The sequence below is a fragment of the Lithobates pipiens genome, unplaced genomic scaffold (genome assembly GCF_037356315.1).
Source record: "Lithobates pipiens isolate NorthernLeopardFrog02 unplaced genomic scaffold, aLitPip1_a1.2 Scaffold_13, whole genome shotgun sequence".
NCBI lineage: Eukaryota > Metazoa > Chordata > Amphibia > Anura > Ranidae > Lithobates > Lithobates pipiens.
In genome coordinates, this window is record NW_027507718.1 from 410,844,418 (window position 1) to 410,865,658 (window position 21,241).

At 42.1% G+C, this 21,241-nt stretch overlaps 1 protein-coding gene across 7 annotated transcripts in view; it reads left to right on the forward strand.

Annotated features, from left to right (window-relative positions):
* FRYL (FRY like transcription coactivator) overlaps positions 1 to 21,241 on the forward strand; it is a 471,518-nt gene that overhangs the window by 138,797 nt on the left and 311,480 nt on the right. For 5 of the 7 annotated variants that reach the window (XM_077477513.1, XM_077477514.1, XM_077477515.1 and 2 more), the window contains exon 1: positions 20,666 to 20,943. The exons of 1 other annotated variant lie outside the window; for it this stretch is intronic. In XM_077477513.1, coding sequence (XP_077333639.1) covers positions 20,742 to 20,943 — 202 coding nt within the window. In that variant the 5' untranslated portion in view covers positions 20,666 to 20,741. Of the gene's footprint in view, positions 1 to 20,664; positions 20,944 to 21,241 lie in introns of those variants that run through there. One more of the 7 variants, XM_077477512.1, reaches the window with a different exon arrangement.

The following is a 21,241-nucleotide window of genomic DNA, read 5'->3' on the forward strand; positions in this document are numbered from 1 at the left end:
GGAACCGGGAAATGAAGCCGAAAGGCTCCATTTCCTGATTCCCATACCCAAGATGGCGGCGGCACGAGCGAGCGATCGGCTTCGGGTGCCGACATCGCGGGCGCGCTGGACAGGTAAGTGTCACTATTTAAAAGTCAGCAGCTGCAGTATTTGTAGCTGCTGGCTTTTAAAAAAAAAAAAAAAAAACGCGGAGTCCCGGTGGACTCCCGCTTTAACCTGAGAATAACATGTACTTGGCATAAAATATATATGTCGGTGACATTTTTAAAGCTTTATTACCACTTGTAAAGCCTAGACAGAAGCTCTAAGTTTCAAAACAAATGAACCAACTAAAAGACCTGTAAAGTAAAGGCATAGAAAAAAGCAAAGGGGGGAAGGAAGAAATTAAGAAAAGATAGTAGAGGAGTGAGACCACACCTGTCCAAGAGTCCGTCAGCTGTAACCCAATGCTAAACCTGAGTGTTCGGCACCTGTAGATAAGAAAGCCAGGGGTCCAAACTTTTTCAAATAGGGATTGTTTACCTCATAGACACTAACCGTTTTTTCGTGGAGCATAATCCAGGTAAGTTTTTTTTCATTTCATTAAAGCTAGGTCAATCACTGGGCTTTTCCAAGCAGTAGCGATTCATTTTCACTTACAGGTCTCCTCACCCTTGCCCTGTGATTGGACAGTAAAAGATAAAGCAGGAGACTGGTGAGCTCATCACTTGATCACTATGCTCTCTCCTCCTGCCAGAATGCTCCTTGCATTGCAACACACCTGATGAGCTATTTGAGCTTCTTTCCTCTCTCGGATTTCAGCTCTACAGTTACTACAAGACACTGATACCAGGTCAAATTCTGATACACACAATGCTCTTACATTTATTGCTGTATTAAGGCTTCATGTACACGGGACAACGTTCGACCTCTCCTCAATGATTTAACTTGACAGCTAGAAACTGGCATCTAAAAATGGCCATTTAGCCGCGTTTACATGCCGCGCTTGCATCTCGAAGCGGTTGAATTTTTTTTTTTTATATATTTTTTGGTTAAAACGAAACACTGCTAAATGAGAGTTATTGCGTTTAGTAGCATTTAAAAGCTGTTACAGGCATTTGGCGTTTCAAATGCCTCTGAACATCCGTCTGAACCCATTTTTTTTGTTACAAAAAATGCTTCTAAACTTAACTTCCTAGAAACAACTATAAGGCCCCTTTCACACTGGTGCGGTTTTCAGGCGCTACAGCGCTAAAAATGGCGCCTGTGTAGCGCCTGAAAAAAACGGCCCCTTTCACTCCAGTGTGAAAGCCGGAGGGCTTTCACACTGGAGCGGTGCGCTGGCAGGACGGTGAAAAAAGTCCTGCAAGCCGCATCGTTGGAGCAGTTAAAGGAGCGGTGTATTCACCGCTCCTACCCATTGAAATCAATGAGGCAGCGTGGCTATACCGCCGGCAAAGCGCCCCCTGCAGCGTCGCTTTGAGGGCGGTTTTAAGCCCTTTTTGGCCGCTAGCGGGGGTTAAAACCGCCCCGCTAGTGGCTGCATACTGCCGCTAAAACGTCGGTAAATCGCCACTAAAAATAGCGGCGCTTTACCGCCGACACCCGCACCGCCCCAGTGTGAAAGGGGCCTAAACGACCATCTGTACATGTACTGATAAGATACTAGAGGAGAGTTCAGGGGCAGCTGAAAAAATGCCCAACTGCTCCTAAACGTCCGTTTACCAGCAGCAATGTACATGAGGCCTAATGAGTACAGAGATGCAATGATTTGTTTGTGTCTGCTTGGAGTTCAGCTCTGAATAAATCATTATTATGTTAAGTTGTTTTTTATGTTTTGCCAGAACAGTCGCTTTTCTGCAAATTAGAGCCCAACTCCAAATTTTCTTGGGTAATAAACACCCCATCTCCCCGGACTCTGAAGGATATCAACTCAATTTTTTTTTTTTTTAATTGCTATTATTCAAAATATATTAACGATAAATGAGGGATGGAAGCAGCTATTCTCTAATATCTTGGCAGCATATACTTTTAAAGCAATGAATCTCTCGGGTGAAGCTGAACAGTTTGTTTCCCTGCTGCAGAAATTGTAAGCAACCTGTGATTGTGAGCAGAGCAGACTTTTCACACTTCACTTGGTGACAGGTTCCCTTGAAGTGAGGCCCAGTGTGCTCATAGGAGCCATTGAATTGATTAACTACCAGTTATACATTGTCAAGTCTTGTCTCTGGTTTTAAAGATGTAAATTTAGATCTGATTGGCAGTAAATGCTAATATTGTGTTTATCACAAGAGGACCAAAGGGAAGATTTTTGCTTTGATCACTTTGGAGCATCCTCTTTTTGTGAGAGATTTGCATACATTCTTTCATCAGATGGATGCAAATGTAGTTAATTACTTGATAGAAGAACTAGACGTGTCCTAATAGTACCAGTCCGAGTGTATTTTTCATTCTTTTACTAAATAAAGCAGAAAGGTATTCAGTATTAATGCTAATAAAGGGCCCAAGCTTGGCATTTTGTTTGGTACATTGCACATATGACAGTTGTGCTGTTTTGTTTTTATATAGTCCTTCTCATTATTGATTTCTGCATTGAATGCCGTGCTGAACGTCAGTCAGATTATGTTAAGAAGTGGAATATGCCGTCTACTACTACACCGTTTTATCCTGCTAAATAGAAATGTATACAGTCATTGAATGCATTGTGATGTATGAAATGATTTGAAACATGGCCTGTGTCTAGTTGCAGCAGACATTCAGATTGATGATATCCATACGTATAAAGGTTAATTAAAAAAAAAAAAAAAAAAAAAAATGGACGACTAGCCTCTCTGGTCCAATTGGTGGAGCCCTTCTGTGCCCGAGGGCGTCCTCCTTGGGCTTTTTCTTTCTTGCCTATTCTTCTTCATATCTCCTTTCTCCATTCTGCCCTTTTCTCTTTAGCCTGCACCCCTTCTTTGGTTAGTTTGGTACTGGTTTTTTATATATGGCTTATAAGCTTGGTGGGGATGGAAATATGGCGGTTTCAACATTGTTTATAGACGGTTTATCTATTGCTGCTGGTCATGATCGCACGGATCGTATTTTGGCACTAGTCATGGAGTTCTTGTTCAGGCTCCTGTATGCTGGCCCATTTATCTTTTGTACCAATCTTACCGGCCCCTTGGGAATGTCCCTGTTTTGTAAAATTGTTCTATGTCTCTTATTATTGTTTGTTTTATGCCCAATCCACTTAATTTTGTCTGTTTTCTATGCTGCTGTTTTTTTTATGTTTTCCTTGTGCACTTGCCCCAGATTGTCGGGGCATATGTCTGGTGTTTTGATATTTTGTGTATTAAAACTTCTAATTTTTTCAATAAAATTGTACTGAACATGGTAAAAAAAAATAGACTGGGCCAAATTCGGCCCTTTAGGCCATTTCATGACGCCCTCGCACTCTGTATGTACTGAACCTTGCACAATGCACATAGCCCATCCCTGAAATCTGCTGATCCTCCCACTGTAAGGGCAATTTGGCCACAGCCACCATTAGATGTGGTTTGGTAGGGAAGTGGTTGAATTCCTGCGCCTATTTTCTGAGGAGAAAAAAAAACCCTGCATAAATTGATAATAGTCTTTCAGATGCAACTGGCCCTTGGTCAACCATAATGCTGATGTGGCCCACAATTAAATTGAGTTTGCCACACCTATTTTAAGCAAATAAAAAAAAATATAAGTATAACCTCATTTTTTTTGTATCAACATCCGAATGTGAGAATATTACTGCTATGGAAATTATCTGATCTCTGAGTCAGACACTCCAAAAATAATTGTCTGTGCTTTGCCCTTTTTAAAGGATCATCCTGACCTTGGCTGTGCCTAGTGTGATGGTATTTAGCCTGCAACCCTGACATGTCCAGAGGGCAGCACAATGTGTGTTTGTAAATTTGCTGCTGTTAATTATTAGCATGGTATTAAAAAGATGTTAAAATATGTGTTCTAGCATTGTTTTAGAAACTGGTTTTCTTTAAAATTTTGTTTTTAAGGAGTTCTAAGCCCCAGACACAACAGGACAGCTATTTCCTGTCCTGTACAGCACTGGGGCTCACAGGAAGTACTGATGATGTCACAACGTTTCACTCCAAGCCAAGGAGCTGATCCATTCAACTCCTGGACCAGCTACTGACCTTTTTGTTTGGTCCCCTCTATACTGGGGCCACCCTATTATACCACTAGATATTTTCATATATGAAATATCACCAAATAATGGTTGTGAAGGATCAGTTTTACGCTGTGTGGAATTTGTATTCATTTTTTTTTTTTTTTTTGCTTATTATTGTTTGTTGGTGCCAAAAATTTGGTCTATGATCTCTTGTGGCTTAGGCCTGTTTTGGTGCAAAGACCATCTGGCACAAACTTTGTAATTGTTGTACAGTAAGTGATTGTGCTTCGGTTTAGAGATCAGGACACTGATTAGCCTTTAGTTTCAGAGTTCTCTTGCTACATTCAGTATTTGTATTGTCAAAATTGAGATAAAAAGTAGATACATACGCTAAGAAACATAAATGGTGTCCTGAAGATGCATATCTTAAAAAGTTATACCAATCCCCCTGTAACACAAGCAGACAAGATGTCCACTCATATATATGGCTGATGTCTATGCTGTTGTAGTAAACAGGACGCTTGCGTTATGCTGTTTTTTTTCTTTAATCCATACAAATTAATTGATATATATTTGTGTGTGTGTGTGTATAATATAAATATAAATATAAATATATATAAAGAGCAAGCATGGAATACAGTATTTAATGTTGGAACAGTGGTAGTAGTCAATGTTCTGATATTTTTAAGGCCTCATGCACACGAGACGCAGTTAAACGCGTGTTCAGATGCAGTTGGACACTTTTTTCAACTGCCCCTGAACTCATTCAATTTGGGGTTCCTATCACCAAGTGACCCTGAGATAGGGGGCCCCAAAGTTGGGTCGCAAAATGTCATGCACTTTTCTGCATCAGAGAATGACATTTTGTGACCCAACTTATTGCCAGGAACCCCAATGTCATGTCATGCACTTTTCTGCATCAGAGATACATGGCCTCAAAGTCAACTATGACCATCTGCGGCAATGTAATTTGGTCATTAGGGTTGGGTGTTATGGTAAGTGGTTATCCGTTAGGGTTATTGTTTAGGATTAAGGGTTGGATTAGGGTTAGGGTTGTTTAGGGTTGTTTAGGGTTAGTGTAAGGGATAGGGTTAGCTGTTAGGGGTAAAATTGCCACAAGAAAATTTTTAGATATTTTAAAAAATTGGATAATTTGCTATAAATAGACATTATTTTTTTTTAAATAAAGGACAGAGAAAAAAATTCATCTGTACATCTATAGATAAATATATTTTATAAATATATACACATACCTGATCGTTACCAACAGACGTTCCTCTGGTGACACACTGTTTCTCATATTGGTGTCCACGAATGTCAGACCAGGTCGTACTTTTTCTAAGAGCAGATCAAATGTGACAATGGACATCCGGCTAAAATTAAAAAACTTGTAGGGGTAGGTACGTAGCTGCACATACATGCTTGTGAAATATCCAACGGACATTCGCTGTCCCATCAACGGATGGGTCCAATATCGATGAGCTCTGACTCTGGACCTCTCACGAAATTTGCAACGACGTTGCTGTCTCATCAAGAGCAACATCAGGAGCATTTCCTGACATATATTCAATATGGGATCCATTTCAAAATATATACCACAGAAAGAGAGGCAAATGCAAGTGCACAACTGCTCTCTATGCTGCTGCTGCTCACTCTGATCAAAATAGCAGAAACAGTTAAAAAAACATGCTTTGAGAGCTTGGGGAGGGTCTACATGATGTTATCTTTATAAACGCTTATAAACGCAAACGCGGCTAAACGCAGCAAAACGCGCATTTCTAAACGCGTGTTTCAGCTTTTTTTTAGCAGAGTTTTCACCTGCGTCTCGTGTGCATGAGGCCTAAAAGGAACAAAAATGACATTCTTCAGTGAGATTTGATTATACGACTCTACCAACGAACTGTCAATAAAAGCTTAAAGACCTAGAGCAAAATACAAATACAAGTGGCCACTGGGATTGGTAAAAGGACCTTGTCTTAGCCATATAACCCACTTAGATATGAACTAATTATTCTTATAATAGGCACTAAAAGAAGCCTTTAAACTTACAACAGTCTCTATCCTTCACTAGTTGTGGAAGGGCAGGCCCAGATACAGCCAACCAACCCTGCCAAATGATATGGAATTTGTTTTGGGTATTGTGGTGCAGATAAGTGAATTGCTCTCTCAATAAAGAGCTGACGTAGTCCACCCATTGTTGTCTAGTCAGAGATTTAGAGGCTAGCCAGTAGGGGGCGATTAACTTTCTCACCAGATATAGCAGTCTCAGGTTCACTATATAAACTCGAAGTTCATAAAGTTCAGTGTCCAAGGCTCCCATCAAGTAAATCAGTGGGTCTTGGGGAATCCCCTGTTGGGCCACCAAGGAGATTGTTTGTAGGACCTCTCCCCAATATCTTGTCAGTTTTAGACAACACCATATCCTATGTATAAAATCTCCCTATGTACATTGCATTTTGGGCAATCTGAAGAATCTCACCTGCGCCACTGAAATGTCTTAACTGTGCTTCTATAGACTCTGTGTAAGAGAAACTATTGCGTGAGTTTGTGAGAAGCAAAGAGGGAAATAATAGGTACTGATTCTAAAGCCTAGTACGCACAGGCCGAATGTCGGGTGACATTGGCCGGTTCAATAAAAACCGTCCAACACGTGGCCTGTGTGCATGGCAGCTGGTTGGATGAGCATGCCTGGAAAACCAGAAGCCAACTGTTTCCCAATCAGCGCTTTCAGTCAAAAGCTGAGACTGCTGGCCATAGTGTCTGGTGGGGGGCCGTCCCCTGTGCAAAATCTGAACAAAACTCTGGATAGCCGCACTCCAGATTGAGTAAAAAATAAAGTGCCTTTATTTCTTCAAATGCAAGTGCAAAACTCCATTGAACAACACATCACAGCAAAGGGGAACAAAAAAAAGAACAAGGTACTGACGCGTTTCACGCTACAAACAGCGCTTACTCGTAGCCATCCCCTGTCGGAACAAAAGCTCAGCAGGGGAGATCGCTGTACGAACATCGGATTGTTAGCACAGCTCCTCTGACCTGAGCTGACAGTTTTTTTGTGTTGAACTAAAAAACACTATTAGTGTGTATCAGGCTTTAGGCGGCATCCTAGGTATCACCCGGAATATCACCCAAATCCTGTGCCCAGTGTCGTCTACGGTTCAGATTGGCAGAGTCTTGAATAGTGGCCAAAAGAGCAAGGTAAATGTGAGATCAACCTTCGTTTTAATACTGGCCAGAGTAACCTCTGACACCAATGGGGATTCAGCTAAAATAAGAACCAATAGGAGAGATTGTGCCTGCAGCACATGCCTGATCTGGAGGTATTGATAGAATAGTTTGACCATGCAAATGCAGATTGTAGGTCCAAAAAGAATATTGTCAGAGTATAGTTGCACCACATACTTTACATGCATGCTGTTTACCCAGCCCCTGTAGGGGTAGACCATATCCTCCTTAACGGAGATAATCTAGATTAGCTATTCAGCTGTGTATAAAAAAAAAATAAAAATATTCCCCCATCAAAGCAGCTAAGCTCAGCCTGTTATTCTGATGAAAATGGTCCTAGAGCTCCATCTAATGGCTGGAAATGGTAAAGCTGGCTATAAGTGATTTTGTGTGTGTGTGTGTGTGTGTGTTTTTTTGTTTTTTTTTCAGCCAGGGGGCTGAAATAAAAAAAAAAAAAACAAAAAAAAAAAAAAAAGATTCCTCCGTCTAGATAAAGATTCCTCATTCTTTGATTTTGTGAAGAATGGTGTGTGGTGGTACAGTGCAGTAGTTGCTACATACTGGTTTGCACTTTCTGCTAAGTATTTTCCTTTTTGCCACTCCCTGCAGGATAAAGGGTTTTACATGACAAACATGTTTGCATTGATGTAAAGATTGTTATTCTCTAAAGAGAATTTGGTTCCTGAGAGCTTGGAAAGAATACCCGTTGACTGACATTGTTACATGTCTCCATGTAATCTTGTATAATTTCTGCTTGAAAGTTTTTTGCAACTGATAGTTAAACTCAGAAAACATGGAAAGTAGTGCAAAGAGCAAACTGGTAATTGTTCTTTCTTAGTTGAGGCAAAGCTTTGAAAAATCTGAACAAATCAAAGTGTGCACTGCAGTTGATAAAATAAAAAAATAGTATAAGCCACTTCAGTGAAATCTGAGGTTTCTTGTGAGGCTGGCCATACACACATTGATTTCTTCCGGCTGTCACCAGTGTCAGCGTCCACGGCCAATCATTCGCCGGTAATCACTGCATGAATGGTTACATGTAATTGGCGGTGAATAGCTGTGGGAGCTGTCAGCCTCCCATTGCTTTCAATGGGACTTCCCGCCTGCGGCTAATTGCAGGGAACCCCACAGCAAATGACCACTTTCACAAGTGTGGATCCAGAGGGTGAATCTCTGGCCATATGCTAGTACAATTTTAGTTTGAAAACTTGCATTTTTGGAAAATTTGTTTGATTTTCTAATGTCTAGTGGGGTCAAATAGTTTTGTTTTTAACCGTAGTGACGAGAAAATTCAAACAAACCGAATTCTAATTTCAAATGGTTTAATTTTTGTTATGGAATAATCCTACATATTGATAGGCCCCTTTCACATGGGACGGACCTGTTTTGATGGACTCTGCTTGCTTAGCAGGGATCGCTCTGTTGATCCCCACTGAGCAGGCGGATGATGGGTCTGTCGCCACTCACTGTGCAGAGATGGACCTGTCAGTGTCCCGCTCTCCTCTATAGTGAGATTGGATGAAAATTGACAGCCTGTCCTGTTTTCATCCAATCCGACCCACTGGATGAATAACAAACACATGGCTATACATCTGTTTTCAGTGGATTTTGTCAGATCGGATGCCAGACGGGTGTCAGTGGACACATATCCGCTGACATCTGCCTCCCCATAGAGGTCACTGACCCCAGACAAAGTCTACTGTGACGAAACGCTTCGGGAGGACTCCACTGCCGCCAATTTTTTATTTTTTTTTACAAGCGCTTGAAACACTTTTAAAATGTAAGTGTGTTACTTTTTAATTACATTTTCGCTGTCATATGAAATTACGATATATGGTCTTCTCTATCCTTTTCAATTTTACCGGTTGAAACTTGACTCCTGTGTGGAGACGGACCTTTTCTATAAGGTTTGGGGAAGCAGTTCCAGAAATCGCATCCTATGCTGTCAGCTGACACTTCTAAGCTCTATTGACTCATAGAATGTAGGTTCTTTTAGGTCTGAGCTATCTGGTAAGCTCACATCTTTATAGATGATGGTACTCTCACATTAGTGATTGCGTGTCAATGTATATTGCTTGGTGTCCCGAGGAATAACCAAACCACGTGGGATTTTTGCATGTTGGACTTTTTCACTTACAGACTTTTTCGCATGTTTTATATTTATTTATGTTGTAATAATTCATTTTTTTTTGTGCAAGTTCACTACTAGCCTATATCTAGGTTTATATATGTGAAATGTTAATGTCTGCACTGGTTACATTTTTTGTATCTTTTAAATTTGATACTAAGTTTTTTTTATTTCTTGCACTGGTCACATCTTTTGTATCTTTGAATTTGATATTACATTTTTTTGTATTTTTATATTTGATACCACTCTAGTATATGTCACCAGTTTTACTATATAAATATTTCTTTGCACTTTTGCAAGCTAGGTGGTCGTGGCACTCTCCAGCCAGACTATCATATTTAGCGCTATACTTTTATATACCAATTCCCCATAGAGGTCAATGAGAGGCCCGATCGAGTCCACCTGAAAAACAGACAAGCGGACCCCGATCGGCCCAGATTGTGTAAAAGGGGCCTAACGCGCATGTTCTAGGTACAAAGGAAACCTCTTTATTATGTCTGGAATTCAAGTGGCACGCCTGGATGAAATGTTATAGGTTGTTGAACGAAATTGGTTGACTCAATGTTGGTAAGATCAAATTCTCCAACAAATGATTTTTCAGAATTTCAGCACAAACATTCAAACTAAATTCTACTGTATGTAATTCTAAGTATGGCCAGTTTAAGTTCCTCCACTGTGACACTTAAAATGCCCAAGTATGCTTTAAAGAAGAATTCAAGGTATAGATCAGGGGTCTTCAAACTACGGCCCTCCAGTTGTTCAGGAACTACAATTCCCATCATGCCTAGTCATGTCTTTGAATGTCAGAGTTTTACAAGGCCTCATGCAACAGCTGGAGGGCCGTAGTTTGAGGATCCCTGGTATAGATATTCTATACATATTTGCATTGGTCCAGCCTGGAATGTAACTACTGTATGGAAATACCATACCTGTGGGATCCTCCTGGACACTAGAAATCACTAAAGTAGACAGTGCTCCATTTGCTTCCGAGTACTGCACTGAGCGGCTGCCCTGCAGCATTCTGAACACAGGAGGTCGGCCGCTCAGCAGCAGCACCACCATTCAGAGAATGCCTTGCGTTTTCTGAATGAATGCCAAATGTTCTCTGATTGGATGAGGTGGGGTGGTGACATCATGTATTCCATCTCATGCAGTCAGAAAATGCTTTGTATTCATTCAGAAAATGCAGTGCCTGGGATGAGTGCTTGTATTTAGAATGTATCAGGACGGCCGCTTAAGACCAGGCCCAGTGTAAGTGGAGATCACTGGAGTAGTGGCAACTACTTCAAGCTGTATTAAATCCAAAAGCAATTTTTAGATTTTGACAGGTGGCTTAGTTTCATTTTTTTAGGCTGGCTTGCTTCTACTTTCATCTGGTGATTAACACTGACAGGGGTGATTAAAATGATCAGCTTTTTATTTATTCATGCAAAACCTTTATCTCAAGAGGAAAAAACAATTTGCTGTAACTGCTTATGAAGTGTGAGCTGGAGTTTGGCTTCAATTTGTTAGGCTCGGTTTACAATGCCACAACCTGAAAGTCACCTGACTTGCGATGCGACTTTGCCAGGTGACTTCCTGGTGATTTAAGTATTACTTTGATAGACATATGGCATAGAAGAGAATGGAAGTCGGATAGAAGTCACCCTAAAGTAGTAAAGGAAACTTTTCTGAAGTCGGAGCAACTTCAGTAGTGCTAATTAACCACTTGTGCTCTGGAAGGTTTTACCCCCTTCATGATCAGGCCTTTTTTATTCACACAAATAGTGCTTTCTTTTGATGGTATTTGATCATCTCTGCGGTTTTTATATTTTGCACTATAAACATAAAAAAAGACCAATCATTTTTGAAAAAAAAAAAAAAAAAAAAAAAAAAAATATATATATATATATATATATATATATATATATATATATATATATCTCTTTCTGCTATAAAACCTATCCAATAAAAAAAATGTAAACAAATCTAATTTCACCATCAATTTATATTTTTGGTAAAACAAATCCCAACAAGGGTATATTGATTGGTTTGTGCAAAAGTAATAGCGTCTACAAACTATGGGATATTTTTCTTTATTAGTACTATTATAATTATTAGTATTTGTATTACTAATATTGGCAGTGCTCAGCGACTTATATCGGGACTGCGATATTGTGGCACTTAAAGCGGGGTTCCACACTAAAGTGGAACTTCCGCCGATCGGAACCCTCTCCCGCTCCGGTGTCACAATTGGCACCTTTCAGGGGGGAGGGGGGTGCAGATGTCTGTCAAAGACAGGTATTTACACCCACTTCCGGGTACGCCCCCTCCCACGGGAGTCTATGCCTCTTCCTGTCCCTGCGCGCTGTCTGCTGGGACACACACTGGTCCCAGAGACAGCGTGGACAATTCCTATTGTGCTGCGCGACTCGCGCATGTGAAGTAGGGAACCGGGAAGTGAAGCCGCAATGCTTCACTTCCTGATTCCCTCACCTAGAATGGTGACGGCAGCAGGCGAGAGCCGAGCGATCGATTGGCCTCGGCTGCCGGCATCGCTGGACCCCGGGACAGGTGAGTGTCCATTTATTAAGCAGTCAGCAGCTGCAGTATTTGTAGCTGCTGGCTTTTAATATTTTTTTCCCCAGTGCAATCCCGCTTTAACTGTCACTTTTGACACTTTTTGGGGACCAGTAACACTAATACAGTGATCCGTGCTAAAAAAATATGCACTGTCACTGTACTAATGACACTAGCTGGGAAGGGGTTAACATCAGTGGTGATCAAAGGGTTAACTGTGTGCCTAGGTGTTGCTTACTCACTGTGTGGGGGATGCTTTGACTATGGGAAGGCTAAGAGCCATGTTCCTGCTTGGCAGAAACGCAGGATCAATGCCTTCACTTCTGACAGAACGACAATCTGCCTTGTTTACAGAGGCAGAACGTCTTTCTGCCTGTGTCCTGTGTAATTGGCGAGTCCCGATGGACATTGAGTCTGTGGTACTCGCCACTGGGCTCCCGCTTTGTGTGATCACAGTGGGTAGCCGGCAACACGCGTGTGCACCCCAGATCCAGATGTATCAGATCGGGTACTAGGTACGTGATCTTGCGCAGAGCAGCCCCCTAAAGCAGTATGTCTACGGTGGGCCGTCTGCAAGTGCTTAAGGCAGCTCTCATTGACCAATATGGGATTTCACGTGTTGCGCAACTTGGGTTCTCACAAGTCGGATGCCAAGTCACGGCAGTGCGAACTGAGCCTGAGTGTATCTAAATCTGCTAATGCATTTCACACTACCCTTCCCTCCCATACTGACAATGCTGCTGCCTGCTGTGTCTCCTGTTCTCCTCCAGAGTTGTGTCTCTCTAATACAGGAGGTGTCTTACTGGCAATATTACCAGATGAATACAGAGGGGAAAAGACAAAAGAAAACTAGTGCAGCCACCACATCTATTGATTGGTAAGCTGCAATATAGCATGTTTTTTTGTCTTGAGTTTAATAACCCTTTCAGTGGTTTCCAGCTTCCAGGGGCATCAACTAGGTATGGTATAAGCATCGCTTCATTGGTCTAAGGCGAATCACGTCTGTGTGATGCGAATTCAGCCATACGGATTGTATGGTTGAATTCGAATCACATTCAGACCAAAGTCGTGCAGGACCCTTTTTTTTTTTTTGTCCGCACCATAATCGGATGGCATGAACACCCATGGGATCCGATTCCTGTCTGAATGGCCGGTTCACACTGCGATATGTGAACTGATCTGGGGGTGTCATTAATGTTTGTATTGACACCTGCAGTGGTTTGCATAGGGCAGTGTGAACTGCCTGCTAATTGTATGCAATGTGGGAACCCGCACTGGATTCGCACGGGTTCTCGCATCACGGCAGTGTGAACAAGATCAGTATAACCTTAAATAAAAAACATTACCTGGAACTCTTCTTTAATGAATAAACGTCTAAGCAAAGCGGACTTTTTAGTACCTGGATGGTTGTTATGACAGTGTTACTGGTTTCGTTTGCTGTGCACGGTCTCCCTGTCGGTTACTTTGTTGGCAATGTCCTTGAGCCTGGATGGTCTAGAGATCTGTACAGCGTTGGATTGTGTAATAATGCACCTGCAAGTACTCTGGCTGGGAATGAAAGCAGCTCTTTTCATTCTGCTTTTTCACCTTGACTAAAGCGTCAGAATACAATCAATAGGAACTAACAGGAAGAGGTATAATTAGTAAATCACTCGCCCATACACTGTTACCGCTGCCACTCTGTGAGCTGGACAAGTATGCATACCAGTAGAGACTAATGATATCATTGACATTAATGGCTTTATGCCTCCACAACACTTTGATGTCCCATTTTTCCAAATGAATTGCTACAAGGCCTAAATCGGTCACATCAGAGTTGGCTGATCCAGGCACGTCACTGGGAGCCTTTGCAGGGGTCTGCATTACTTCTATGGAAGACTGCAAACCTGTCTCCAGAACAGGCAGACAGGCCGAGCCTCCTGGAAATGCAGGTAATTGGAGTAAGTTTCATATTTGCATATCGGCGTCACACTACCTGCTCTGTTTATTTTAACTTCTACATATTCAATGATATTGTCACTGGTGATGAAATATGTGACCAAAAAAAGTTTACTTTTTTTAGCGTTTGTTTCCATATTTTATGTATTTTAACTCCCAAGAAAATACTTTGTTATGAGAGGCAGTGTACCTGGAATGACTTCAAACATTTTGGGCGCAAAAAAATTTGATAAGGTCTGGCACTCCTGGCTTAATTCCAGCACCACTGTAGGATGAATCGGTGGGGAGTGTGGTCGGGTTAAGAGTAACAGAGATACTTGCTGATGTGAACCACGGCTGATACATGACAGCATGGGGAAGAGTCCTGTGGGTACCCTGTTAATACTACTCTATAGTAGGATTCAGACACTGAATGCATAAGGGAAAGAAGATATGTTTGGTTCAAGGGTTCCGGTCGAGCTGTGACTTTGGGTTTGGGGGGGGGGGGGGAAGGGGGGTAGGGGGTGGGGGTTTTTGGTTGGATTAGCCAGTTGTTGATGTTAGTTAGTAATGGCCTAAGGCCTGTGGATGCGTCCTCATGATGCGTCCACTGTTTGTATGTTTTGCATAAAATCAATAAACAGAATTTAAAAAAAAAACATTTTGGGCGCTCATTTAGTTTCCATCTTGTTTTGTCCTACTCTTTATTTTTTAAGTTGTGCTGAACTGCATCAGGTTTATATTGTTTTTCATGTATACTGACATCTAGTGGTGGTTTAGGGACACTATAACCTTGTTTACGTATGCCATTTGGTATCGGTTTCTGTTTGGTGCTAGTTAGTTTAATCCTAGCTAAACCCCCCTGTTTTTTTCCATGTTCCTTTAGGCTGGTCATACACTGAGATAATTTCTTTCCTGCACCCACAGGTTGCAGGAAAGAAATTATCTCAATTGTCCCACAGTGGAATCCTTCCATCTTTGCATAGCTTCAGAAAGCACTTTTTCTATCACAGCTGTCCCCATAATATCCCACTGCAGTCTCTGAGAAACAGCAGTCCTCTATGGGATATATTTATAATGCTTTGAAAGTCTCTATTATTAAGCCCCGAAAGGTGGGCGAAATGCATCAGAGGCAGGGCTCAGGAGGCGCTCAAGGCTGATTGATTTTAGATTCGCTAGATCTGGTCTCCCACAGTACACAGAACATGGAAATACAATTATTTTAGTAAATATAAATACCTCAACAGCAGTTAGAACAGTCTTATGACTTCTATCAGTATCTGGTTAATGCTTGTAGGAGGAGTTTTCATTCTCTCTGGGTGTCCTATGAGGCTGCAGGACCCCTGACCCTCTGTCTGGACAGTGCTGATTGGCCCTGTGCTGATCCCATGCACTCTCCCAATAAAGAATAAAACTCTAGCAATACACACCAAACTTCCCCCAAGGCTCTGTTCTATCAGCAGTTTGGGGACAGTAGAAGAAGGGAAGGATCAGAGAAAACAGGATCAAATGGCCTTTTTACACAATGCAGAGGAGTATAACCAGCAAGCTTTACTGCATATACAGAATGACTTACTTAAAGTGTTACAACTGTAAAATGTCACATTCACTGCTTTGTAAATAGACCCCATTTACTGTTTTGGGGGCTCACGCGGCTCTAACAGGATCGGAGATGAAGATTAATACAAACATCCAACATTCCTGTATGGCATTCCCTTCTCTGCACATCACTGCAGGCAAAAAACAAACTGGCATCCATAGATTATCGATGTATGTGAATCTCCCATTCAAGTTTTGCTGCGCTAATAGCAAATATATATATTTTTTTAAATAAAAAAGCACCAAAAACTAGATGCTGGGTTTGCTAGAATTTGCATATCTCCTAATTTCCATCCTCTCTGACCATTCATGATTCGGCTGCTTCTGGAGTTCTTCTTTAAACACTCCCAAGTTTTAGGGACTCAAAATAATTGGCTTGCTGCTTTAGCCGTCTTCTAGCCGTTGAGTCACGAAGCACACTGTCGGCTATTATGTGTTCTGAGATAAACATTTGAGGTCTATGTTAAACTAATTATATCCGTGTCTGTAAGTCAACAACATGAAACCCTTCTCACGTTCTTGTTTGCAAGCTACCTGGCGGTCTGCCCATGCCTGTTCTTCAAGTACTCTTTTCTTCCCTGTTTTATTATTTCATCAGCAATCACTGAAGAGTCTGATGTTCCATTACTATTAGTACTGATAATTGGTATAGTGACTGCATTGTAATGATGATGATGATTAGTAGACTCCCCTGCTGAGGGCACTTATAGTGTGTTGTAGATATGGCAAGTAAAGCTACATTGGGGCCCGTACACACTAAATACAGTGTATGCGTCTTTTCCTGCTGAGGATTGCATGTTCTCTATACTAACTACACTGGCTTTGATTGATAGGTGGATATTGCTGGTGTCTACTATGAACATGGCCGTTAGTTCACATTGACATCTTAGTGTCCCCCATGCACAGCCAATCTAGGCTACTTGTATGCAGCTTGATAAATGCAAGTACTGCTCCCTATTTTAACCACTTTAGAACCGAGCCTCTTTCTAAGATTTGTTGTTTACAAGTTAAAAACATTTTTTTTTGCTAGAAAATTACTAAGAACCACCAAACATTAGACTTTTTTTTTTCTTACGCCCTAGGTCGTTGCAATACTTTCTCTAACACCGTATTTGCTCAGCGCCCTTAGAAGCACATTTTTTTTTTTTTTGGGGAAAAAAATACACTTTTTTTTTTAAATAAAATAAAATAAATAAATAAGACAACAGTAAATTTAGCCCATGGTGAAAGACAATTGATACCCAACATGTCACACTTCAAAATTGCATCCGCTCGTGGAATGTCGACAAACTTTTATCCTTAAAAATCTCCATAGGCGATGTTTAAAAAAATTCTACAGGTTGCATGTTTTGAGTTAGAGGAGGTCTAGGGCTAGAATTATTGCTCTCGCTCTACCGATCATGGCAATACCTCACATGTGTGGTTTGAACACTGTTTTCATATGCAGGTGCTACTCTCGTTTGCGTTCGCTTCTGCGTGCAAACTCGTCGGGACGGGCGCGTTTAAAAATGTTTTGACATCGTTTCCGCCCTGCATTTTTATGGAGACGGGTGGAGGCCATCTTCCACTCACTCGTCTCCATGCCCAGTAAGGGTTAAGATCCAATCCTAACAGATCCGGTAATTGGCGGACGGCGGCGGGGGGCGGCTCTCCTGCCGCGATAAACGTGATCTTGTGGTGAATCCACCACAGAGACCACTTTTATTTGAAACCAGACCACTCACTGAAGAAGAGGATACGATATTGCTCTTGAAACATCTGACATATAACGATGGTGGGCCTGACATTTCTACAGTGTTATATGGCAATGAGTCCCTCGGACAGTTGGAAGTGGTTATTATCAAACTGGGAGATTTTCTAATTTGCTTGAAATTCTCAATGCAAGTCAGCGTGATCTTTCTTCAGTGAAGGATCTAAATGATCATGAATGCACCGGTGTGAGCATTGTTTTTGGATAATGGTGCGTTCCAGCAGTAAAGTTGTATGTGAGCAGACAGATGTTTCCGTGCTCATTGTTCTTGGGGAGTAATCTGCTGTGAAAGTATCATGGCCAGTGCTGGTCTTAAGACCCCTGGAAGTTATGCTGATCCGTTGGTCCGTTCCAACGATCCATTCCTGATCCAGTGTGATGACCAGGAATTATGATGTCACTGTTACTTCTGGGTAAGCATTTGAAACTACTGAGGTCTCAGACAGCCAGGCAAATAACATTTTTAAGGAAGACCATGCATGCAGTGTTTGGGGTACATTCATGGAATCGATCGATGCCAGTGAGTTTTGACTATGGCAGCTGCATCTGTCTATGGCTTACAGCCTATAGCAGTGATGGTGAACCTTGGCACCCCAGATGTTTTGGAACTACATTTCCCATGATGCTCAACTACACTGCAGAGTGCATGAGCATCATGGGAAATGTGGTTCCAAAACATCTGGAGTGCCAAGGTTCGCCATCACTGGCCTATAGTCATGATGTGGTGATCATCACTCTCCCAGATAGAAACATACATGCTTATTGTGTCTGCATCTGGAGTGTAAAGGCATTTTACAAACATTCTCATCATGACTGTGCGGAAAGCACGAACGGCAGTTGCACACAAATGTAAGAATTTACTGGTGTTTATACTCAGGATTTTGTTGGCAAAAGGATCCTGAGCAAAATGTTTCTTAAAGGAGAAGTCCAACCTGAGCTCGTTTGGCTGGGCTTCTCTTATGGGTTACAGGAGTGCAATTAGTCTTGCACCCCTGTGACCCGTTTTCAGCGGAGAATGATCTGAAGTCCGCTTTCCGATGACGTCACTGGAATCGGTTGAGGCAGTGCATCATCCAGACTTCAGAAGTCTGGATCCGCCAGGTGCCAGGACTGAACCCTGTCTCAGCCTCTCGGCGAGCCGCTGAGAGACTGAGACAGCCACACCCCACCCCTCCACAGTTTAGTGCTTCAATGAGCGTGGAGGAGCAGAGCAGGAGAACTGCTGACTGACAGTCAGCATCTCTCCTCTCGGAGGAGTGGACCCGATCCATTGGCAGTGTTCGGCGTTCTCAGAGACACCGGGGGACAGATGCAGCATCGGACTGGTGAATCTAAAAAAAAAAAAAAAAACCCCATACTTCTCTTTTAAAGAGGTTGTAAAGTTAATTTTTTTTTTCCTCAAAAAAAAAACCAAAAACTTTTTAAACTTACCTGCTCTGTACAAGGGTACTGCCCAGAGCAGCTCCTTTAGATCTGCTTTTGGGATCCCCCACCTGCTCTGTCAGTTCTGCCTTTTCAGTGTGCCAGCATTGGAAGCCACTTGCTATGGGGACACGTGTGTGGGTGCGCTTCCGAGCAGAGCTGATGCACACACCATAGACCCATACAGTGCGGCTTTTGGCTATACTTCTCCAGGGGATCACAGGAGTGCATTTCGTTCTGCAATCCTGTGACTCGGTTTCATCCGACCGTTCTCTAAAGCCTGCTGTTGGCTGACGTCTTAGAGCTGGTCCAGGCTCTGAAAAGATCCTGACCAGAAATAGCAGCTGACTCGGCCTCTTAGCGAGCCACTGCCCAGATCTCCAGTGAGTGCTGGAGGGCCAGAGCAGAGAGTCGGTGACTGACCATCAGCAGCTCTGCTCATAGAACTGAGCGATCATCGGTCTTTAATCGCTCAGTTCTCAGTCTTGGAGCCAGAAGGGGACAGATGCCACATCAGACCAAAGCTGCATGTACCTAGGTGAGTATAATTTTTTTTTATTTTTTGTCTGATAACTCAGACTTTTCTTTTAATTTTAGGGGGTAGCAGAAGAGGCTGTTTTTTTTTTTTTACCTCCTCCTTGCTCCAGCAGGCTCCCTCAATCTGACCTGCTAGTCCCCCCACAGCCTCCCCTCTGAGCTACTTTTGGCTGCAATCACAGGCTCACCCCCTGCACATCAGGGCTAATGGCCCCGCATTTTATGCAAAGACTCGGAGTGGCCACCCACACCTTGGAATGTCAGGGAGAAAAAGATACCCTACTTCAGCAAGAGACAGGCAATTAATACAGCCTTTCATTCTACCCACTAGATAAACCTTCCAATGATGCGGTGGGGACACCCCTCGCTGGTCACTGTTGTCTTCTCTCTGGGTCCTGGGTTTTTTGCCTCTCGATAAGGGGGGGGGGGGGGTGTTTATTCAGTTTGTCTTTTTTGCAGTAAAGTGCTGCCTGATTGCAATTTTTGACAAGTTCGGTTTAGTTATACTCTAGTCTAACACGTATATGACCCTTGCAGTCTGGGGGTCCTTTCTGTTCTTGTGCCTGGAGTTGGGCCTTAAGATCAGAGCTGCAGGACCTGTGAAATAGAATCCCAGAATTAGTATGCTCAGTTGTGTTCATTTCATTCCACTAAGTTGTGCCAAGCTGATCGTTTACGGTCCCAGCAAAATGGGCAACTGACATTACATGATGCATCCCAAAACAAGTCCGTGGGGGCTGCAGACTTGAATGGAAGAATCTAATTGGTTGTTGGCAAAAAGAACTGTTCTTCCATCATGCCTCTTTAGTAGGATGTGCATTAGTCCTTTTCTTGTACCCATAATTTTTGGAATCTGCAGTTAAACACTATCTTTAAACAATATATATTTGATAGTTGGAAAGTTTCAGCTTTGCGGGAGTGATTTATTTAAGTGCGTAGTTTTTCCACTCCATTATTTGTGGGTTCTGGTCCTTTAAGTCCGTAGAGGGAGCTGTGTATCTGTTGATTCCTATGAATGCTCAGCCCTATGGAGCAGTGTGTAAGCGATAAGGCTTATCTTCTATAACAGACTATTACTCCTCCCTGCAGGCTCTGTGTTCATGGGTTATCATGCTCCAGTTAAAGTGGAGTTCAATTGGTATATTACCCTATTGCAGTTTCTAATTTTATAATTTAGTGCAGTATGCTTGCTATATGGACAGTGATGAAGTCCCCATGTTTTATGAAGCATATTGCACATCATTTATGGGGCTGTTAGCTTGTGGTTTTATCAGTTTGTACAGTAAATATGGTTTCTGTTTCACAACAGCTGGCTGTTGACCTGCTCATGTTTGGCACCACCCAGGTTCAGAGTGACATCACTATGCAAAGCAAACCAGGCTAGTCCACCTTAATGTTTTTTCAAGGAAGCTGTGCATACACCTTGCCGTGCCTTGGCTGCTGCAGTCAGAGCTGTCTGTGATCTGACAGTGATGTGATCGGAGATGGATTTTTTAAGATGGGTGGTACCCTCTTCTGTCTCTGGTGAGGTGGTCCTGGATGTAGGGAGTACCATGCGGGAAAGTTCACCCCGACTCTTGAAGATGCGAAGAGTAAGCCTCCTGTCTTTAGGACAGACCATAGATGAAGATCATGAAACTCGCTTCCAAGGCCAAAGCGTGAACAAATACAAGAGGAGGCCTCTAGGTATGGCTTTGCACTGTAGATGTATAATTTGTATAAGGCTTTGTTAATATTTTCATTTCTATATATATATATATATATATATATATATATATATATATATATATATATATATATATATATATATATATATATATATATATATAAAACCTTGAGGATATTTATCAGATAATGTACTGGGCTGGGATGCTGCAGAAACTCATAGCAGCCAAATCAAGTATGTTTGCTCTTGTCGTTTAAATAATGAGATCACGTTGGTTTTGAGTTGCGGCAATTTTAGCATCATCGTTATTCCTATGGC